Source organism: Erithacus rubecula (genome assembly GCF_903797595.1).
Source record: "Erithacus rubecula genome assembly, chromosome: 5".
Taxonomy (NCBI): Eukaryota; Metazoa; Chordata; class Aves; order Passeriformes; family Muscicapidae; genus Erithacus; species Erithacus rubecula.
The window spans coordinates 24,744,805-24,761,260 of NC_136687.1; the positions used below are offsets into that span (position 1 = coordinate 24,744,805).

General features: G+C 43.6%; 2 protein-coding genes across 2 annotated transcripts in view; one reads left to right on the forward strand and one right to left on the reverse strand.

Moving 5' to 3' along the window:
• Nucleotides 1-7,309: 7,309 nt before the first annotated feature.
• RASL11B (RAS like family 11 member B) lies at nt 7,310-11,080 on the forward strand. The gene is made up of 4 exons (XM_079306160.1): nt 7,310-7,491; nt 7,602-7,658; nt 8,602-8,678; nt 9,502-11,080. Exons 1-4 carry the CDS (start codon nt 7,368-7,370, stop codon nt 9,967-9,969), a joined length of 726 nt encoding a protein of 241 aa, XP_079162286.1. The 5' UTR covers nt 7,310-7,367; the 3' UTR covers nt 9,970-11,080.
• Nucleotides 11,081-12,463: 1,383 nt separating this feature from the next.
• Nucleotides 12,464-16,456, reverse strand: part of SCFD2 (sec1 family domain containing 2) — a 187,687-nt gene continuing 183,694 nt past the window's right edge. Inside the window, exon 9 of the mRNA XM_079306142.1 lies at nt 12,464-14,149. Coding sequence (XP_079162268.1) covers nt 14,057-14,149 — 93 coding nt within the window. The 3' untranslated portion in view covers nt 12,464-14,056. The remainder of the gene's footprint in view (nt 14,150-16,456) is intronic.

Here is a 16,456-nt window from a genome sequence, read left to right on the forward strand (position 1 = left end):
GGCAGTGGACAAAACTGCCCCAATGCAATGGTGTGTCAGGGCATGGGGTACCCAGCACAGCCTGCCTGAGACTCTTACCTCTCCAGCTTCTAGCTAGAAGTTAGACAATAAGCTGCTCTCTGTTGGCATCTCTGTGATTCATTCAGAAGAAAACATGAGCAATGTATTCATACATTAAGACCTTTTACATCTGTTTGTTTTCTGAGAAATCAGTGAGACTGAGTTAAAGGTAAGTTGTAGTTCAGCCACAGAAACACGTCTGCAGGCTATTCTGGGCAAACAAGATTATTTCTTTTCAGAGTTCCTGAATATTTTGGTCAGAAGGCAAAACAGCTCTGTCGTAGCTTAAGAAACACATGAAAATATTTTCCTTCTATCTGTAATTGATGCTTTTCTTCCTTTCTATTATTAATATGGCATTATACCTTAAAATGTGCAATTGAATGTGGTGCAGCAGTGTGCCCCTCGACTTGGCCAGCCTGCAGGCTGCTGGGGGAGGCCAGGGTGGAAGGAGGGGAAAAGCTGGAGGCTGGCAGGACTGGGCCCCATTTCCTTCCTCGCCTGGGGACCCATTCCAGCCATTCCTCACCACAGCCCTGCAGGTAGCACGGGGCAAATAACTCTGGGCTCTGAGCAAGAAAGCAAATACAAAAACGACCATGAAAATTGCCCAACCGGTTAAATCTGGCTCCAGCTGGGAACTGAAGTTCTACCTTGAAACACTTAAATCCCATTTGGACAGCATAGATTTACATTCCAGATGAGGAATTAATGGCTTTCACACAATATTCTCAGCAGAGATGCCCCAGCATACCAACCTCTGTGTTTTCAGTAGATGGAATTTGTAATTCCTCCAGGAGCTGCATTCTTCCAAGTGTTACTTCTATTTTTGGACTGACTACTTGCTTTATTTAGGGGGGAAAAAAAAAGAAACAAAAAACCTGTGCTCTTGTGTCAAACTGTAGATGCTATATGAGTCATCTATATAATAACACTAAACCATACTTCTCTGTTGTGGTGCAGTTCATCATCCTCACAAAGGGGTTTATAGAAAACAAACATAGATGACAATCTGCTCTTAAGCTTCCTGTGTTTAATCCTTGTGCATATTTATCCAGCTGAACAGTGTACTGTTGAAAAATGGATTGTTATTAAAATGTTGGGTGTTGCAGTAGCTGCAAAGTCTCATTTTTTTTGCTAATAAAAATGAATGCCATTCCTCTGACAATTTTTGGCTGCTCATCTGTAGTCATCTGCCTGCACAGTAATTGTGTGAATGGCAATGACGGTCCTGAAACTGATGAATAAGATGTTTTTAAGACTTTTAAGACTGCCTTGTTGACAGCAAAACCAGCTCATTTAAATGCTTTGAAACACATCCTTCACTAATGATCACCAGTGGTTTTGAGCCTCGAGCATAACAGAATATAGAAATTTATGATACAAAAACACAGTGATGCAGAATATAACCCATTTCCTGTAGTCTGCAAGCCTATATAGCTTGTTAGTAGTGTTTTCCAAGTGGGAATCACTTACCTTCTGGTTTTCCCTGTTACCTTTCTGTTGTTTATCTAGCTTGGATATTGACAAAATGTTTTGAATCACCTGGTTCCTTAAGGAAAATTTGATAGTTCCAGGCTTTTTAAAAAAATTGTTACAGATCATTAACAGCAGCTGCAGTTGTAAAATGCTATGCAGATCAATTTCCTGCTGAAAGACAAGAGGAATAGACTACCTAGTTCTTTTAGGCATTTAAGGTCTGCAAAACCCTCTTATAAGGAAAACCCTCTGACGAGCTGCTCCTTGCTCTAAGGAGCTCTGCTCTCCTCCATGGTCCCTCTCATGAGAGCTGGCAATGGGTAATCATCTCCTCTCACAGGCACCATTTGCTAGGCTGAGGAAGTCTGTCCTTCCTCCTCTCTTCTTGTAAAACTGTCATTCCCCCCCTGATTGCCCTTACAGCCTCTTGCTGCACCACTTATACCTGAAAGAGCTAAGCCTGGTGCTCCTGGGGAGCGTCCACCCATCCCATCACCCTTTCCTGCCAGGTACTTGGCCTAACATGATCTTCTTGCTGCCTACATATCCAGGCTCTCTCTTTTCTCCTTAGTTTTAGGGAAGCCCTTGGCTTCAGCCTGTGAGGTTTACAGAAGAAGGCTCAGAGACATGGTCTGGCATGCAGGCTGAGGTGTGGTTCTCTCAGCTTTCCTGACCAAGTTGCTCCAGTGTCCTGAGAGATTTGATGTTCATTCAGGTAGAAAGAGAAGGATTCCTCCTGTGTTTCAACTGCTCATCTCAGAAACTCCAGGGTTGCAGTCTCTTATCCAGTGCAATGTGTTTGTGGGTTTTTGCCACAGAGTGTTTGGGTGCATAAAGTATTGAGATGTTTCAAGATGAGGTAGCAACTGGAAGGAGTTGGAGTGGCAGGTACATGCTGGGCTTGGGCAGCCTGGTTTACTTGGAGTTTGAATTTTTCTCATTCATCTTTGAAATATATCATGATAAGCCTATGAAAGAGTTAGTAATTCCTGTACAAAGGGAATACTTCCTCTGTTGCAGCATGGGCTGATTAATTGAGGGTTTAAAAGAAATGTGGAATAACATCCAGATCTTCAAATGTATTTAGGTTCTCTGTTCCTATGGGCAAATTGAAGACAGACTGCCAGTATGACAGGAGAGAGTGTAATGGTAGGACATTATGCAATTAAGGCTCTAATAAAATGCATATGCCTGTGGGAGGATGATTAAGGTTGCCCAGGCAATCTTATTTCTGGCATTATCTATATTTTCTGCAACTGACTTTGCAACCTACACATTCACGCATCATAACTTTCTGTTGTAGTCTGTAGCTATGACTTGAATTTACATCCTTCTTGCTAAAGAAGTTAGAAATGTAACATTCCCAGTATCTTATGAGCTCAGCACAAGGCAGCTCAAGCCCTGCTCAGTGAGGGTGTGTGCCATCCTGCCTGAAACCCTGAGCAGGGCAGGACACCAGCACCCAGGGCCACCCAGCAGCTGGCCAGTTGATGCATGCCCAGAGGTGCCAGCTGAACTTTGGGGAGGTGGTAATCAAAATGCTGCCTTCCCTCTCTGCAATTTCAGGGATGCAACTTCTGGCTGATGACCCCAGAAACTTAAAGGATCTGCAGTAGTTAGACTTGCAGAACAAACATGAAACAAACTTTTCATTTACTTAGCAACTGGGAGAAACAGTACCAGGTCCAGAACTTGTCTGCCAGTGTCAACATCATCCTAAAGTTGTCCTGGCAGAGCAGGACTTGTCAGTGACCTTCCCTAATGCAACCCAGGCATTAGCCCCTTGATGAACTGACTCTCTTGTAACATCAGGTGAGATTGAGAGAGGTTGGTAATGTGACTTTAATCCCATAGTTTTTAGAAGGCTTAATATAGATCCTGAGGCATTCCTAAAATGGTAAACAAAATTTTTGTTATGTTCTCTCATATACATTTTTGAATGAAACATTAGAAACTGTATTAATTCAAGACATTTTGCCAGCACTCTGTGTGCAGAGCAACTGCTTGTACTGTGGAGGCACAAACCAGCACAAAAAAATACTGACAGCAGATGGGCAGCCCTGAATGAAAAACAAAACCTTTGAGCTTTTCACTTCTTGGATTAGAGTTTGGTACCATTACATAAAGAGGAAATGGGAAAAAAATGCAAGCTTAAAAGAAGATAAAATCTGATTAAAATGCAGACTAATATAATTGCAGAACATTACTCAGGCTTTCTTGTGGAGAGAGAAAAATGTCTGCTATTGTGCTGCTATAGAAACCACATAGGGCTGTGAGTAGGTGAGAGTGCACGGAGCATGTCGTTCCCTCTCTCCCGCCTTTCTCTCCTCTGGAATGAAGATCGTATCTTGCTCTGTAAGCTTGGCTTCTGCTGGCCAGGAGATCTCTCCCAGTACAGAGAGAAGTTGTTTTCCTGCTTATGTAGTTTCTTTTAATATCTCTGTTCCCTCCCACTTTTGTTTTGCTCTTGGAAGGTGGTGCAGGGTGCTGGAGGAGGGATAAGCTCCAGTTTTCTCAGGCTTTTCACAGGGGCTGGTTCACTTGGCTTTAAAAGCTGGGAGCATGGAGCACATGCCATGGAAAGGGAGCTTTCTTGTACTTACTCTTATAAAGCCACAGAAAGATCTCACAGTGCTTTGGAAAGTAAATGCTCATCTGGAATGTTTCTGCACACCACATCCACAGCACTTTCTCTGAGGAACTGAGTAAGAATTACCAAAGCACTAGGCAACAAAGTAAGGTTTATTCCCTGGCTGTTGATGGCAGTGTCTTCATAGAAAGTGTAAAACCACATACAAACATACCCTCTGTCCAGAAGCACAAAAAAAGCCCTAGGAATGTGTCCCTGCACTGTGGAATTGCATTCCCACCAGCTCTGCCCCATGATGACCTGGGCTAAGGCCTCATCTCTGAGAGCAGCAATTTCTGCCTGAAAGGATGATACAAGAAATTTTTTGTTCAAAAGACTGATGGATGAGAAAGCCTGTCCACATCACCTTAGAAATCTTTCTGGTCCATAATACTTAAGAAATTGGTGCAAAATTTGAGAAGATTATTCACTGCCGCTAATGAATTCTAAGGGAGCATCAAGTACTGAAAAATACTTATTTATAAATGCATCCTTCTTTTTATTACAGATGTAATTTTAGTTTTTGTTCCAGTGCCTTCCTACAGAAATCGACTCAGTGACTCAAGCATGCACTTTACAAGAAGATATTTTGTATTTCAGTTTTCCAGAGGTTCCACCTTTCAATCTGGCTGACTGTTTTGCTTTTGGTATTTTGAGACAGAGGAAGAAGATTCCATTCTCCAGTTATTTTAGCACTTTCATCCAGTCCCTAATTAATCATCTCCTCTATAAAACCAGTTTACTGAGGCGTTGTCTCATTTTCATCATCCTTTCCCGTTTCCCCTTTTTGTGGTTTCTACCACACCCTTTCATGTGCTGGAGACACCAGGCTGTATGCATTGCTGTATGTTAACATAATTATTTATGTTAGAATAATCTCTGTAGGCCTCTAGGAGGGATCATTGAATCTCATTGCCACTGGAGTCAATCACAACACATATTTTCTTCTATAAAATCCTCCAGCTCCATTTCATAGAAATTAGGCTTGATTTTGCTCCTTCCACTCTTGTTAGAGATGTGTTCTGGTGTTTTGCTACTCTGACCCAGTTTATACCCACTTATGCTGACATTGGCCCTAAGCTTTAACTTTCTTGGCTCATCCATTTTCTAAGCCCCACTTTTGTATATTTTATTTTGTCTCAACTATTGAACTGTTCTTACCTGAGCCATGAGCTTTACTTTCTCTCTGATTCTCCTTCCAAGAGACGCAGGCAGGGGGGAACAAGCAAGCAGCTGTGTGGTACTTAGTTTCTGACTGGGGTTAAACCGTGACAAACACTGATTTACTCTTGACTGCCTGACAGAATCACACACTCTACTGAAGATCTTTTCTGAAATTACTTATCTGGCATTGCTGGGTTTACACTTCCCTTTTTAAATAACTCCTACTCATCTCAAGATTAACTAGTCTCTCTTATTCAATGCTGATCTTATAGCCAATGGAAGAAATTTTTTTATTAATCTCTGCATTAATGTTTTTGAATTTAATTATATTTTCATTAAACTTGTTCTAAGAGACACACAGTTTGCCCAATATACTAACTACTCCCAGCTCTGTCAACAGCAGATTTCATTAGCTTGCTTGTGTTCGTGATGACACCATTGTAATGAAAACATGAAGGATGACAGGAGCATTGATGAATCACACAGAGCACTTTCCTTCAGTCTGACACTCCCTGTATAGAACACCCCTCTGTCATTGTCTCCTGATCTACATGCTTTTCTTCTTCAACAGCTGTTTCCTGTCTGGACAACATCAGGTATTATTGATCCCAAACAGACTACATCTACTCCATTTAATTTCTTGAAGAAAAAGGGAAACAGAGAAAGATATCCTGCTGAAGCAACACCTCATGTAATTGCATACTTAGTTTTTATTCCATTTATTCTCATATCTTTAATTATTCTTTCAAAATTTGTCGGGATTATTGTAAATTATTTTCCTCCTCTTCACTGCAAGTATTACAGAATGACTTGAGTGCTGGAGTGAAAGTTTCTGCTCCTTTCACCCTCATCCCCACATGCTTGGCCTGCTTGCATACTGGACAAGATTTGGTTTTATTTGTTTTCCCCTGCTGTAATAATTACCCATGACTTTCTTCCCATTTTCCTTCTGCATCCATCTTTCATGCAATCATCTTTATTAAAACTAGAAGCAAAATGCTTCTTGATTTTCAAAATATTGCCAGACTTCCTTCAATCTGTAAGCCAAGTGACTGCACCACCCTGTTTCTTTTTCCCGGTTGAGGAAACTACTTCTAGCTGACATTATTTATCCTCTGCATTTCCTCCTCTTGAAGACAAAACTTGTTTAGGAGAGTGATGCTCTTCACTTTCACCTTTAGATTTTCTATTTCCAATGACCTTAGTTACCAAGATGCCAGGTTCTATGAAACCCTTTCCCTTTGCTCGGCATGGTTCAGAGTCTGCTGTCACGTCTCATAGCCAGGCAAGGCAAGGCAAGGCAGGGCAAGGCAAAGGCAGGGCAGGGCAAGGTAAGGCAAAGGCAGGGCAAGGCAAAGGCAGGGCAGGGCAAGGTAAGGCAAAGGCAGGGCAAGGCAAAGGCAGGGCAGGGCAAGGTAAGGCAAAGGCAGGGCAAGGTAAGGCAAGGCAAAGAAGGGCAAGGCAAAGGCAGGGCAGGGCGTCCAGAGGTGGGTGGCGGGAGATGTAGGATGGCAGGTGCAACCCAGACTGACAGCCACAGGACCGATGTACCCGCCAGCCTGAGAACCAGAGTGAGCCTCTATGGACCCGCGCCTGTCAGTCAGCCTCCGGGATTTCGGGAGAAGACGGCGCCCAGATTTTCGCAAACGCTCGATCCGTGGCCGTCAGGGTGCTGCGGGTGCCTGACGGAGAGCGGGAAGATCTGACACAGACACAGACACAGACACAGACACAGACACAGACACAGACACAGACACAGACACAGACACAGACACAGACTCCCCATTTCTGCCATCCTTCCCCACGCATCCCGCCCGAGGCTCACCCTGCCCGGCATGGGCGGAGCGCGGTTCGGGGCGCGGTTCGGGGCGTGTTTCGGGGCGTGTTTCGGGGCGTGTTTCGGGGCGTGTTTCGGGGCGTGCCGCCGCGGTGCTCGGGCGCTCTGAGTGGCCGGCAGGGCCCGGGGCGGGCCGCGGGGGCGAGAAAAGGGCCGGGGGCGCGCTGTTGGCCGCGGCGGGCGCGGGTCGCGGCCGGGATGCGCCTGACGCAGAGCATGTGCACCATCGCCGAGTGTGCGCCCGGCGGCGACGGCCCCGCCAGCGCCCGGCCCCACCTCGTCAAGATCGCCGTGGTGGGGGGCAGCGGCGTGGGCAAGACAGGTGAGGGGACAGCGGCCGGACCGGACCGGGGCGGGCGGGGGCTGGCGGCGGCCGAGCGCGGCTAATGGTGCCTGTCCGTGGCGGCTAATAGTGCCTGTCTGTGCCCGCAGCGCTCGTGGTGCGGTTCCTCACCCGGCGGTTCATCGGCGACTATGAGCGGAACGCAGGTAGGCGGGCGGCGCGGCTTTGTTCCCGCCGGGATGGGGGTCGGGTAGGGGTGCAGCGGGGCGGGGGGAGCCTCCCCTGAGAGCCCCTGGGCTGGGGGGAGCAAGCCCTGAGAGAGAGGGTGCAAACCCGAGGCAGGGTGGGCAGGGCAGAGCTCGCTCCCCGGCACCGCGGGCGCTCGGCAGGTGCTGAATGAGCCCCGCGGCTCCGCGGCCGCTTCCCGGGGAGCCGCTCCCTGCCCGCTCTGCTCGCAGCCCTCGGGAGGGGCACCGGGCACAGCCACATGCGGCTTGTGGGCGCAGCAGCTCGAGAGATTGTACTGCAGGTCCCTGACACAATTCGCTTTATGTGGGGAAAGTAGCCCTTTTTTGTTTTTTGAAGGAGTCTTTTAGCTAAGATAAGAAAACACTCTGTAAACCTGCTGTTGCACTGTTTTTTTGCAAACCGAGTACCAGCAGCACTCATGGGTTAGGCAGGACCAGTTTAAGAGGGAAAATGGAGATGTGATGTTATGTACCTCATTCAGTGAGTACTGTACAGAGTAAAATAATGCTGGTGTAAAATATATAGCCTTTTGCTGAGGAAATTACTTGAAATTTCTTTCCACTACATTGTGGAAATACTACATGATAAGAAAACTCCTTTTCTATGTAAGGAGAGCTGGTTATTTTGCACTTTTACCTTTATCATTAAAGATAAGACAGTTTTTAAGAGCGATTAAGTTCCAAGTTGCCTACCTTTTAATGCCTAGCTTCAATACAAGTCAATTCATTATTTAATCCCAGGTTTCTAGTAACATCTTAAATATAACACCCAAAAAGCTTGTTACGCTTTCTTGCTTCGTGAGTGGCAATATGAGTTTCCCTACACAACTAATGGGCAGCAGAAATAACACTTGTCTGTAGAGTGGTAACTTCACTTGTGAACCTGTTGTGTTCTTGTCAGGTAATCTCTACAGCAGACACATCCAGGTGGATGGAGAGATGTTGGCCATCCAAGTGCAAGATACTCCAGGAGTTCAGGTGAGCTAGACGTAACCATGCTACCAGAGTAACTCTAAATGTTTGTGTGCTTGCATCCCTCTGTGCAGCATCTTGTTAGGGTCTTTCTGTAAAATGTTTTGCTGTCTGTTTCATTTTGGTGTTCTGTGTGGGAGAGGTAGTAACTTGTGTTTTAATCAGTCAAGCCAGCTGTGTTTGAGAGGCTGTTTCAATGAATTATTTGTTCATTGAAGCCACATTACTTTTGAGTGGCTGAATTACTGAAGTGCCTCATATGTTGGGAACATTAGGCACGAACCCAGAAACAATTCAAATTGGTATATGTGAAATATGGTATATGAGAAAATGCCATGACCACTGCCCAGCAAGCTTATAAATGTGTATGACAGAGTGAATTCTGCTACATTGTGGCTGTGCTCATTAGTGTGTCACAAGTTAGTTTTGTATGTATAGACCTGAGTAATGCTGGATTGTTGCCTTTTTGAACTGGGCAACACTCCAGGTCTAAATGCTTCCAGCTCATATCTTTGCTTCCCCAGACTTACTGTCTAGCCAGTTAATTTCCCATTCTGTGGAACTACAAAGTCTTTCTCTGCATGCAGAACTACTCAGGTCAATTTTCCACTTGAGTATAGCAAACTCCAGTGTTAAATTCCAGCTTTTTGCAGCTGAATCAACATCTGCATTTATTCGCTATGCTCAGATTAAGTTCATACTTACTATGTGAAATCCAAATATATGTCTGAAGCTGTAAAATGCTATTTGGCTTTACAGACTCTTGAAGACAGGCTCCTTTAATCTTTTATGACTTCAGCTATCTAATTTGAGACCATTCATTTTTCAGATCCATGAACATAGTCTGGATTGTAATGAGCAGCTGAACAGATGCATTCGCTGGGCAGATGCCCTGGTGATTGTCTTCTCCATCACTGACTATAAGAGCTTTGAACTACTCAGTCACCTCTACCACCACGTTCGACAGCTGCATCCAGGGAACATGGTCCCTGTCGTCATTGTGGCAAACAAAGCTGATCTCTTGCACATCAAAGAGGTGGAGCCTCAGCAGGGACTTCAGCTGGCCAATATGCTGGGCTGTACTTTCTATGAAGTGTCTGTCAGTGAAAACTATAATAATGTCTTCAATGCCTTCCATCTCCTCTGTAAAGAAGTCAATAAACAGCAAATTACCAGCACCCCAGAGAGGAGGAGAACCTCTCTTATTCCACGGCCAAAATCACCCAACATGCAGGATCTGAAGAGAAGGTTTAAGCAAGCTTTGTCTGCCAAAGTGAGGACTGTCACTTCTGTTTGACAGCACAGCCCTTGGTCTACCCAATGTTTAGCTTGAGATTGAAACCTGGGGTGTTTAACACTGGCACATGTAGAATCCAAGGCATTGTGAAATGAGGATGGCTTGAGTAGCCTTTTTCATGGTAGGAGTCTTTAAGCAGTTCCTTAAAAAAAGGAAGAGTATCAGATTAGAAAAGGGGGAAAAAAACCAAACTCTAAAACCTCCTGAAAAAGTTCTAGGATGTGACTTTCTGAATAGGTCTTTTCATTTGGAAAGGGAACTTTTTGGTAAATGAAACAATTTGCCTTTTCCCCAGTTGGACAGATTTGGCTTTCATTTGTGCAGAAACAACCTTTTTGCTGTAACTCAGCGTGAGCAGGGAAATGTCCTGAACTGCAAGTCCCTGTTCAGAAGTAACCACTTGAGTTTTGTTCTCACATGGATGAAGGACAGCATGATGCAACTGTTTAATTTTATTGCACAGTAGAACTGGTTTTTTGTGTATTTCAAAACAAACAAGCAAACATCAAATGGTTCTGTAATAATAAGTGTAAAATAAGTGGACAGGACTGAGCATCAAGACTGTAAACAATGGTCCTTTATTTTTTACTAGCCATGTTATTGCTGACAACTTGACCATACTCTTTGTATGCAAAGCTATTGTCCACAGGGTGTAAACATATCTAATTACAAGCAACTCTTTTACTGTGTTAAAAGTACTTTCCAGACTAAATGATCCAACATGGAGCTTCTGAGGAATGTGTGTGGAGTGATAGTCTATTACAGATGCCATTCTAAGATATCCTTTTTCTTTCTATGTCTCCTGTGTGCAGTAGGCACAAAAAGAACAAAAGGTGTGAAGCATTGCTGGCTCCAGGCAATGAAGCTGATGTCTTGTTCTGAGCTGAGCCAGACCCTCTTCGTTCTTAAACACATGGCAAATTTGTATAAATACTTTTTTTTTTAATATTGAGCCAATGGAATCCAGAGCCTAAGGGCCTTATACACATGCACTTTAAAAAGCCAGTTGTGCTTTTGTTTAAACTTATTTATTTTGTGTACAGTTACTCTTCCTAGGGCGTGGACTTTTCATTCTTACTGCCTGGTACAACATTAAATTTTTTGAATTGCATGTTTCCTTGTGTGTTCTTTGGGGGTGAGAAACAAGGAGTAACAACCAGTGAAATGTTGAGATGAAGTAATAGCTTTCTTAAGGTAGTTAACATCTCCTGCAGAAACAGCAAGGTATCCTTTCCTGCCTATGCTGTTGCTTGATTAGCATAAACCACAGGGGTTTTGCTCTCACAAGTGCTTTACAACTTCCTTTTAAGAAACCCTTCTAGGAGAGGAAGTGAATAAGGCAAAGACCTTTCAAATTAAAATGGTATTCTTCATTTCCACTTGTCAAAAATACTTTGGTCTTTAGTGAGAAAAAAATGGTATGAGGTAAGTCTTGAATTCTAAGTGACTGCCACTTTCTTTAAAAAAAAAATAATTTTTTTATGTTTTGAGCTATATCACCATGAAAAACTTAATCAAATTGCAAATCTTCAACTACTTTTTCCATGTTTAAAGTAGCATTATCAAAAGCCTTCTTGAGGAGGATGCTTGTGCTGGTGCTAGGCTGATTCTTGTTAGTCCACAGCTGAAAAGAAGTGATACAAGGTCCTGCTGATGATAATCTTTTGGGCCCATGAGTTACTACCCTAGTGACTTATGAATTTGAGTTGTAAACAAAACTGAGCTTGCCCTTCTATTCTAAGCTTATACCAAATAGTGCTTAGCTAATTAATAGAGAAGTAAATAAATTTCCCAAGGGGTAGCTTTATGTTTTCTCCTTGCTTTTTGAGTATTGCTTGGTGTTGCAGGAGGACTCAGAGACACTTTAATATGGTCTTGCACCTGCCCATGCAACTTTCTGCTGTGCTTTTTCCACTCACATGGAACTGGCAGGAGATTGCTCATGCCTTGACCTTTTCCCCAAGCACAGGGTCCATGTAGCTGCTACAGCTATTTCCTAAAAATAAGTTTACTATTGCACTAGGGTCATTGGAAAGACTCCACTGTACTTTTGGTCTATAAGTACTTAAGTATGAATGGTGGCTGAGTTCCAGCATCAATTATCAGAGCTGTGACCCCACAGGAGAGGAGATTTCCCCAGTGTGTGTGGGCCTGGAAAGCCACTCTCTGTCTCAGAGCTACTTGACCCAGAGGAAGTGCAAGATCACCAGTGTCAGCTTAGACTCATCCCCTGCTTTTTCAATACAGTAGCCTCCATCAGCTCAGGAAAGCAGCAGCATCTCAGAGGTGTGAGTACCTGAGCTCAGCAATGGCCACTGAACACAGGCAAGACTTTCTGCTAGGAGCAGGGGGTAGGAAATGTTCCAGGACCAAGAGAGAAGGCCTAGATTCCTAGGGACAATCAAATAATGCAAAAATAAAAGGGGTTGCAAGAATATGCAGTTCTGGCATGTGTAGCTCTGCATACTAGGAGAAAAGGAGAAGACAGATTGGGTTTGGCATTATGAGAGCATTGCTTTATTGATTACAGAATTTACAAAACCACCATATTCTAAGAAAGATTGAACAGTACAGAATGACAGAAAAAAACTAAGAGACCAGCTAATTGCTTTCCAGTTGCTCAATTCAAACTATTCCTCGAGCTTTTAATATTGCAATCTCATAGCATTTCTCATTTTTTTTATAGCACAAAGTTCCATTCTATAATAATTCTTATAAATTTCTCTGCCATAGAGGCAACATTGTCCATGCTTTATAATCAGTCCATTGTTTCCTTCCAGCCACTCAAAATTGAACTTAAACCAAAATGAACCCTTTTCTGAAGACCATTATAAATATTTAGGAGAATTAATGCTAGTTGTTAGTGAACAAAATTTTAAAAACTACTTCCCATTTAATCTACTCCTTTGGCACAATAAAGAATGCTATGATAGAGTGAATGTCTCTTAATTTGACATTCTTATCTCAGTATAAGCTGTAGTCATAGCATTACTTGGATGAAGCAAGAGGATGCAGCTTTAGAGCTCCACCATTTTATGCTGCAATTCAGAAATCTCGGTGCTATATGCAATTAAAATCTCCATTGGCTGCTGCTCTTTCATCACAGATTGTAGCAAAGTTTTGTAAAGAAAAATTGCATAACTGAATTTGACTGCAGCTCTTTCATGATCATAAATTAAAAATAAAAGCTGTTTTCTAATCATGCTGTTCAGAAATCTAGCTCAAGAAAGAATCTGTGCTGTGGCCTCTTGAAAATGGGATCATGCCCTTTTTTTTTTTTGTTGTTCTTTCTTTTTCTTTTTTAAATGCATGTGAAGGGAAGATTCCTTTGGGGTTATCATCAAACCATCACAGCCCATATGGCCTCCTGCATATATCTACAGAGAAGTATGCCATCAGAAACTGTCTTTTTTTCTGGCACTGTGGGTGGAGAAACTAGAGCAGGAAACAGAAAGCTGAGAGAGAAGCACCATGTAACCCAGCCCTTGGGTCTGGCTCTCTGCTTCCCTGCCTCCAACAGTCCTGCTGAAAGAGCATCACCAGGCTGGGAGCTGCTGTGCCAGCTAAATCAGGGCTGTGTTCCATGATCTCTCTGGGGTGAGGGACACAGTAAAATGTTGTTAACATTGTATAAGGCACACATTTTGCTAGGTACCATGACAGAGGGTGGATTGTTCTTGCCTCTCACTCCCTTAGCAGCATTTCCCACCAGCCATAAGCCCAGCAAAACCATCAGGAAAAATGGTACTGCTTGGAGAGTGCAAATTGTGCATCACCTGGTTCTCAGCTGCTCCTTTTCTAGGGAATTATTACAAACAATAATGACCCTTACCATGCTGAGTGAGGCTGGGAGTGATTCAGCAATTCAGCACAGTGCTATCGAGGAGGGGAGATTTGTTGTTGGCCAACTGGACCATTTTGAAGAGCTGCCCATGAGCTGCAGATGTTCCCTTGCAGCCAGCTGTTTCACTGGGACTTGTAATTGAAGCAGCTGACACATCAGTTTTTGGAGGGCTATTGAGAAGAGTGACAGCAGGGATTTGATGTTTTCAGGCAAGGCACTCACTCATCTCCACAGCCTCCCCCATCAGATATGAGCATCAAGCTGGAGACGGTCTGGGGCAAACAACAACTCAACAGCACTGTGTGGTGTCAGGAGTACAGAGGAGAGCACAATTACCTGAAAGAAGGGGAACAAGATGCAACAAGTCAAACTGAAAGGGATTGAGACAGCACTAATGAGCCATAGATAGTAACTGTTAGCTTAACCCAGCTCTAGGCAGGCTGGCTGTTTCTGGTGTTTACTGACAGGGCAATACAACTTGTCCAGCGAAACTGTCTGCTTGTTAATAACTGTAGTTAAATACCTTTAAGGAGCATAATGACTGGTAGTAGTGTATGCTTAATGAATGTGTGCTTTGACACATTCCTACCCACATCTTACCTGGTGATTTATTGTGGCTGCCAGTGCATTTACTACGAGGCACCAGCTGATGAAGCCGAGGTTTCCTCTCCCTATGGCACAGATTTGAGTGATGACTGTTTCCTCTCAGTTGAAGGTAAGGTGAGCACCACAGAAGAGCCTGCAGGGAGCCAGACTCCCTGTTCCAAAACATTTTTTTAGGCACAGGCTGTTCTGCACATTCAGGCTCAACCTCGAGCACTGTCAAATGTAATCCCTTTGGTTCCTTCCAGTTTTTAATCCCAGACGGGTCTGATGAATGAAAACATTGCTCACTACAATCATGATACACATTCTGCTAGGTGCAGGTATCTGTTTTCCCTAAGTGAAAACCAGTATATAATTATGTGGTGTGAAGGCTTCTCTGCAGAGCAAAGCTATCATCTAGGAGTGAGTGTGTACACTCTTGCTGTGAGGATCTAATCCAAGGTCACACTGCCCCAAGTTTAGCAATGTTCATATGGTCAGGATTGCAGGCAGGGTTTTTGGGGCAGATTTAATCACACTAACTCACTTGAAAATGAATTTGCTTCTTTAGCATTTGCTTCTTTAGCACAAAAGCAAGGAGAGGAAGCACAAACATCAACAACAGATTATGTCTGTGTGTCCATCTACTGCAGCAGCTATCAAATGCCTTATGCGGTCCTCCATGTGGCTTAAGTATGTGGTAATGCTGCATTTCAACTTTTTTTTGTTGTTCTTTCTTTCATCTTTTCACTTCAGATACTGAAAAGATCCTTTCTGTATTGGTAGCTCCCCCTCACTTCTCCTCTTCCCTTGTCCACCCACACAATCTTCAGCAAACTGACACTGATTATCTCTTCCTTCATAAGCCTGAAAAACTGTAACTAGAAGATGCCAAAGGCTGACACTCTCTTATGTTACACGAGAATCAGACTATAGCACAGTATGTGCTCATCTTGTTATCATGCAGCTTAACTCTGAAAAACACGAAGGGACACGTTACCAAAATTTTTTGAGCGTATAAGCCAAACATCAACAATAGCCATTGACAGATAAAAGCAATTTCTTCTTGGAGTCCTACCACTGAACCCTCAGGGGATTTGTGCAACAAATAGCAAGCCCACAGAGAAAAATGAGATCTGCAACTTTAAGGTCTCAGAAAAGATGCTTGAATACAGCAGGACTTCTCTCCTTTACCTCTAGTATCTCCAAGGGCTTGTTGAGGAGGATAAATGTGAATGTTTGTTCTTTCATTTTTACAAAGAGGGGAATTGCCCAGATAAGTAATGTCCCTCTCTTCTCCAGGCAGCTCTCTTCAGGGCAGTCCCTTGCAGACCTTCTCCTTGTTCTGTACCTGTGCCTGCCTTGCACTATGCCTGTCTTTCACACTTCACCTGAAGGGCTATCCCCTCCTAGTGGCAGCCAAGGTGGAAGAGCCAGGAGTCCCATTCTGATCCACTGAACTCCAATGGGAAGTTTCCCCCCAGTGCAGCAGAAGGCAGGGAAGGATTCAGCCAACATCTAAAGGTGCATCCTTTAGGTGCATCCTAACATCTGAAAGAGTTTATCAGTCTGCCTGCCTCAGCCACAACTACATAGATGACAGAAGGGAGGGGGAAACATTCTCTCATGCTCTGCCCCCTTTATAACTCTCCTGATTAAAGCAGAAAAGGAGAAGTAATTTTTCCTTCAAAAATACTCCTCACTAGTTCTGGGGAGCTATTTACCACCATCCAAAACCAAATGGTGCATAGGCAACATTGTATTCCTTTGTGCTTCTTCATGAGAAATAAAATCGTCATTCATGTTCAGGTGCAGAGCAGTTCTGTGGATGGAAATGTGTCTCTTATTCCACATTTAAATGTCATTCGCCTCAACTCCAAACAGTTGCTGAAGTAATTAGTGCACCCTGTCAGTTTTTCTTCAATTACTTTACTCAATTTTTGTACTTACACATTTCTCCATTTTTCCAAGAGCCAGTAATCAGTATAAATGTTAGTGCTTTGTTTGACTGGAAAGGACTTGGAAGGCCTGAACAGCACAAAAAGGCTCTGTTAAACC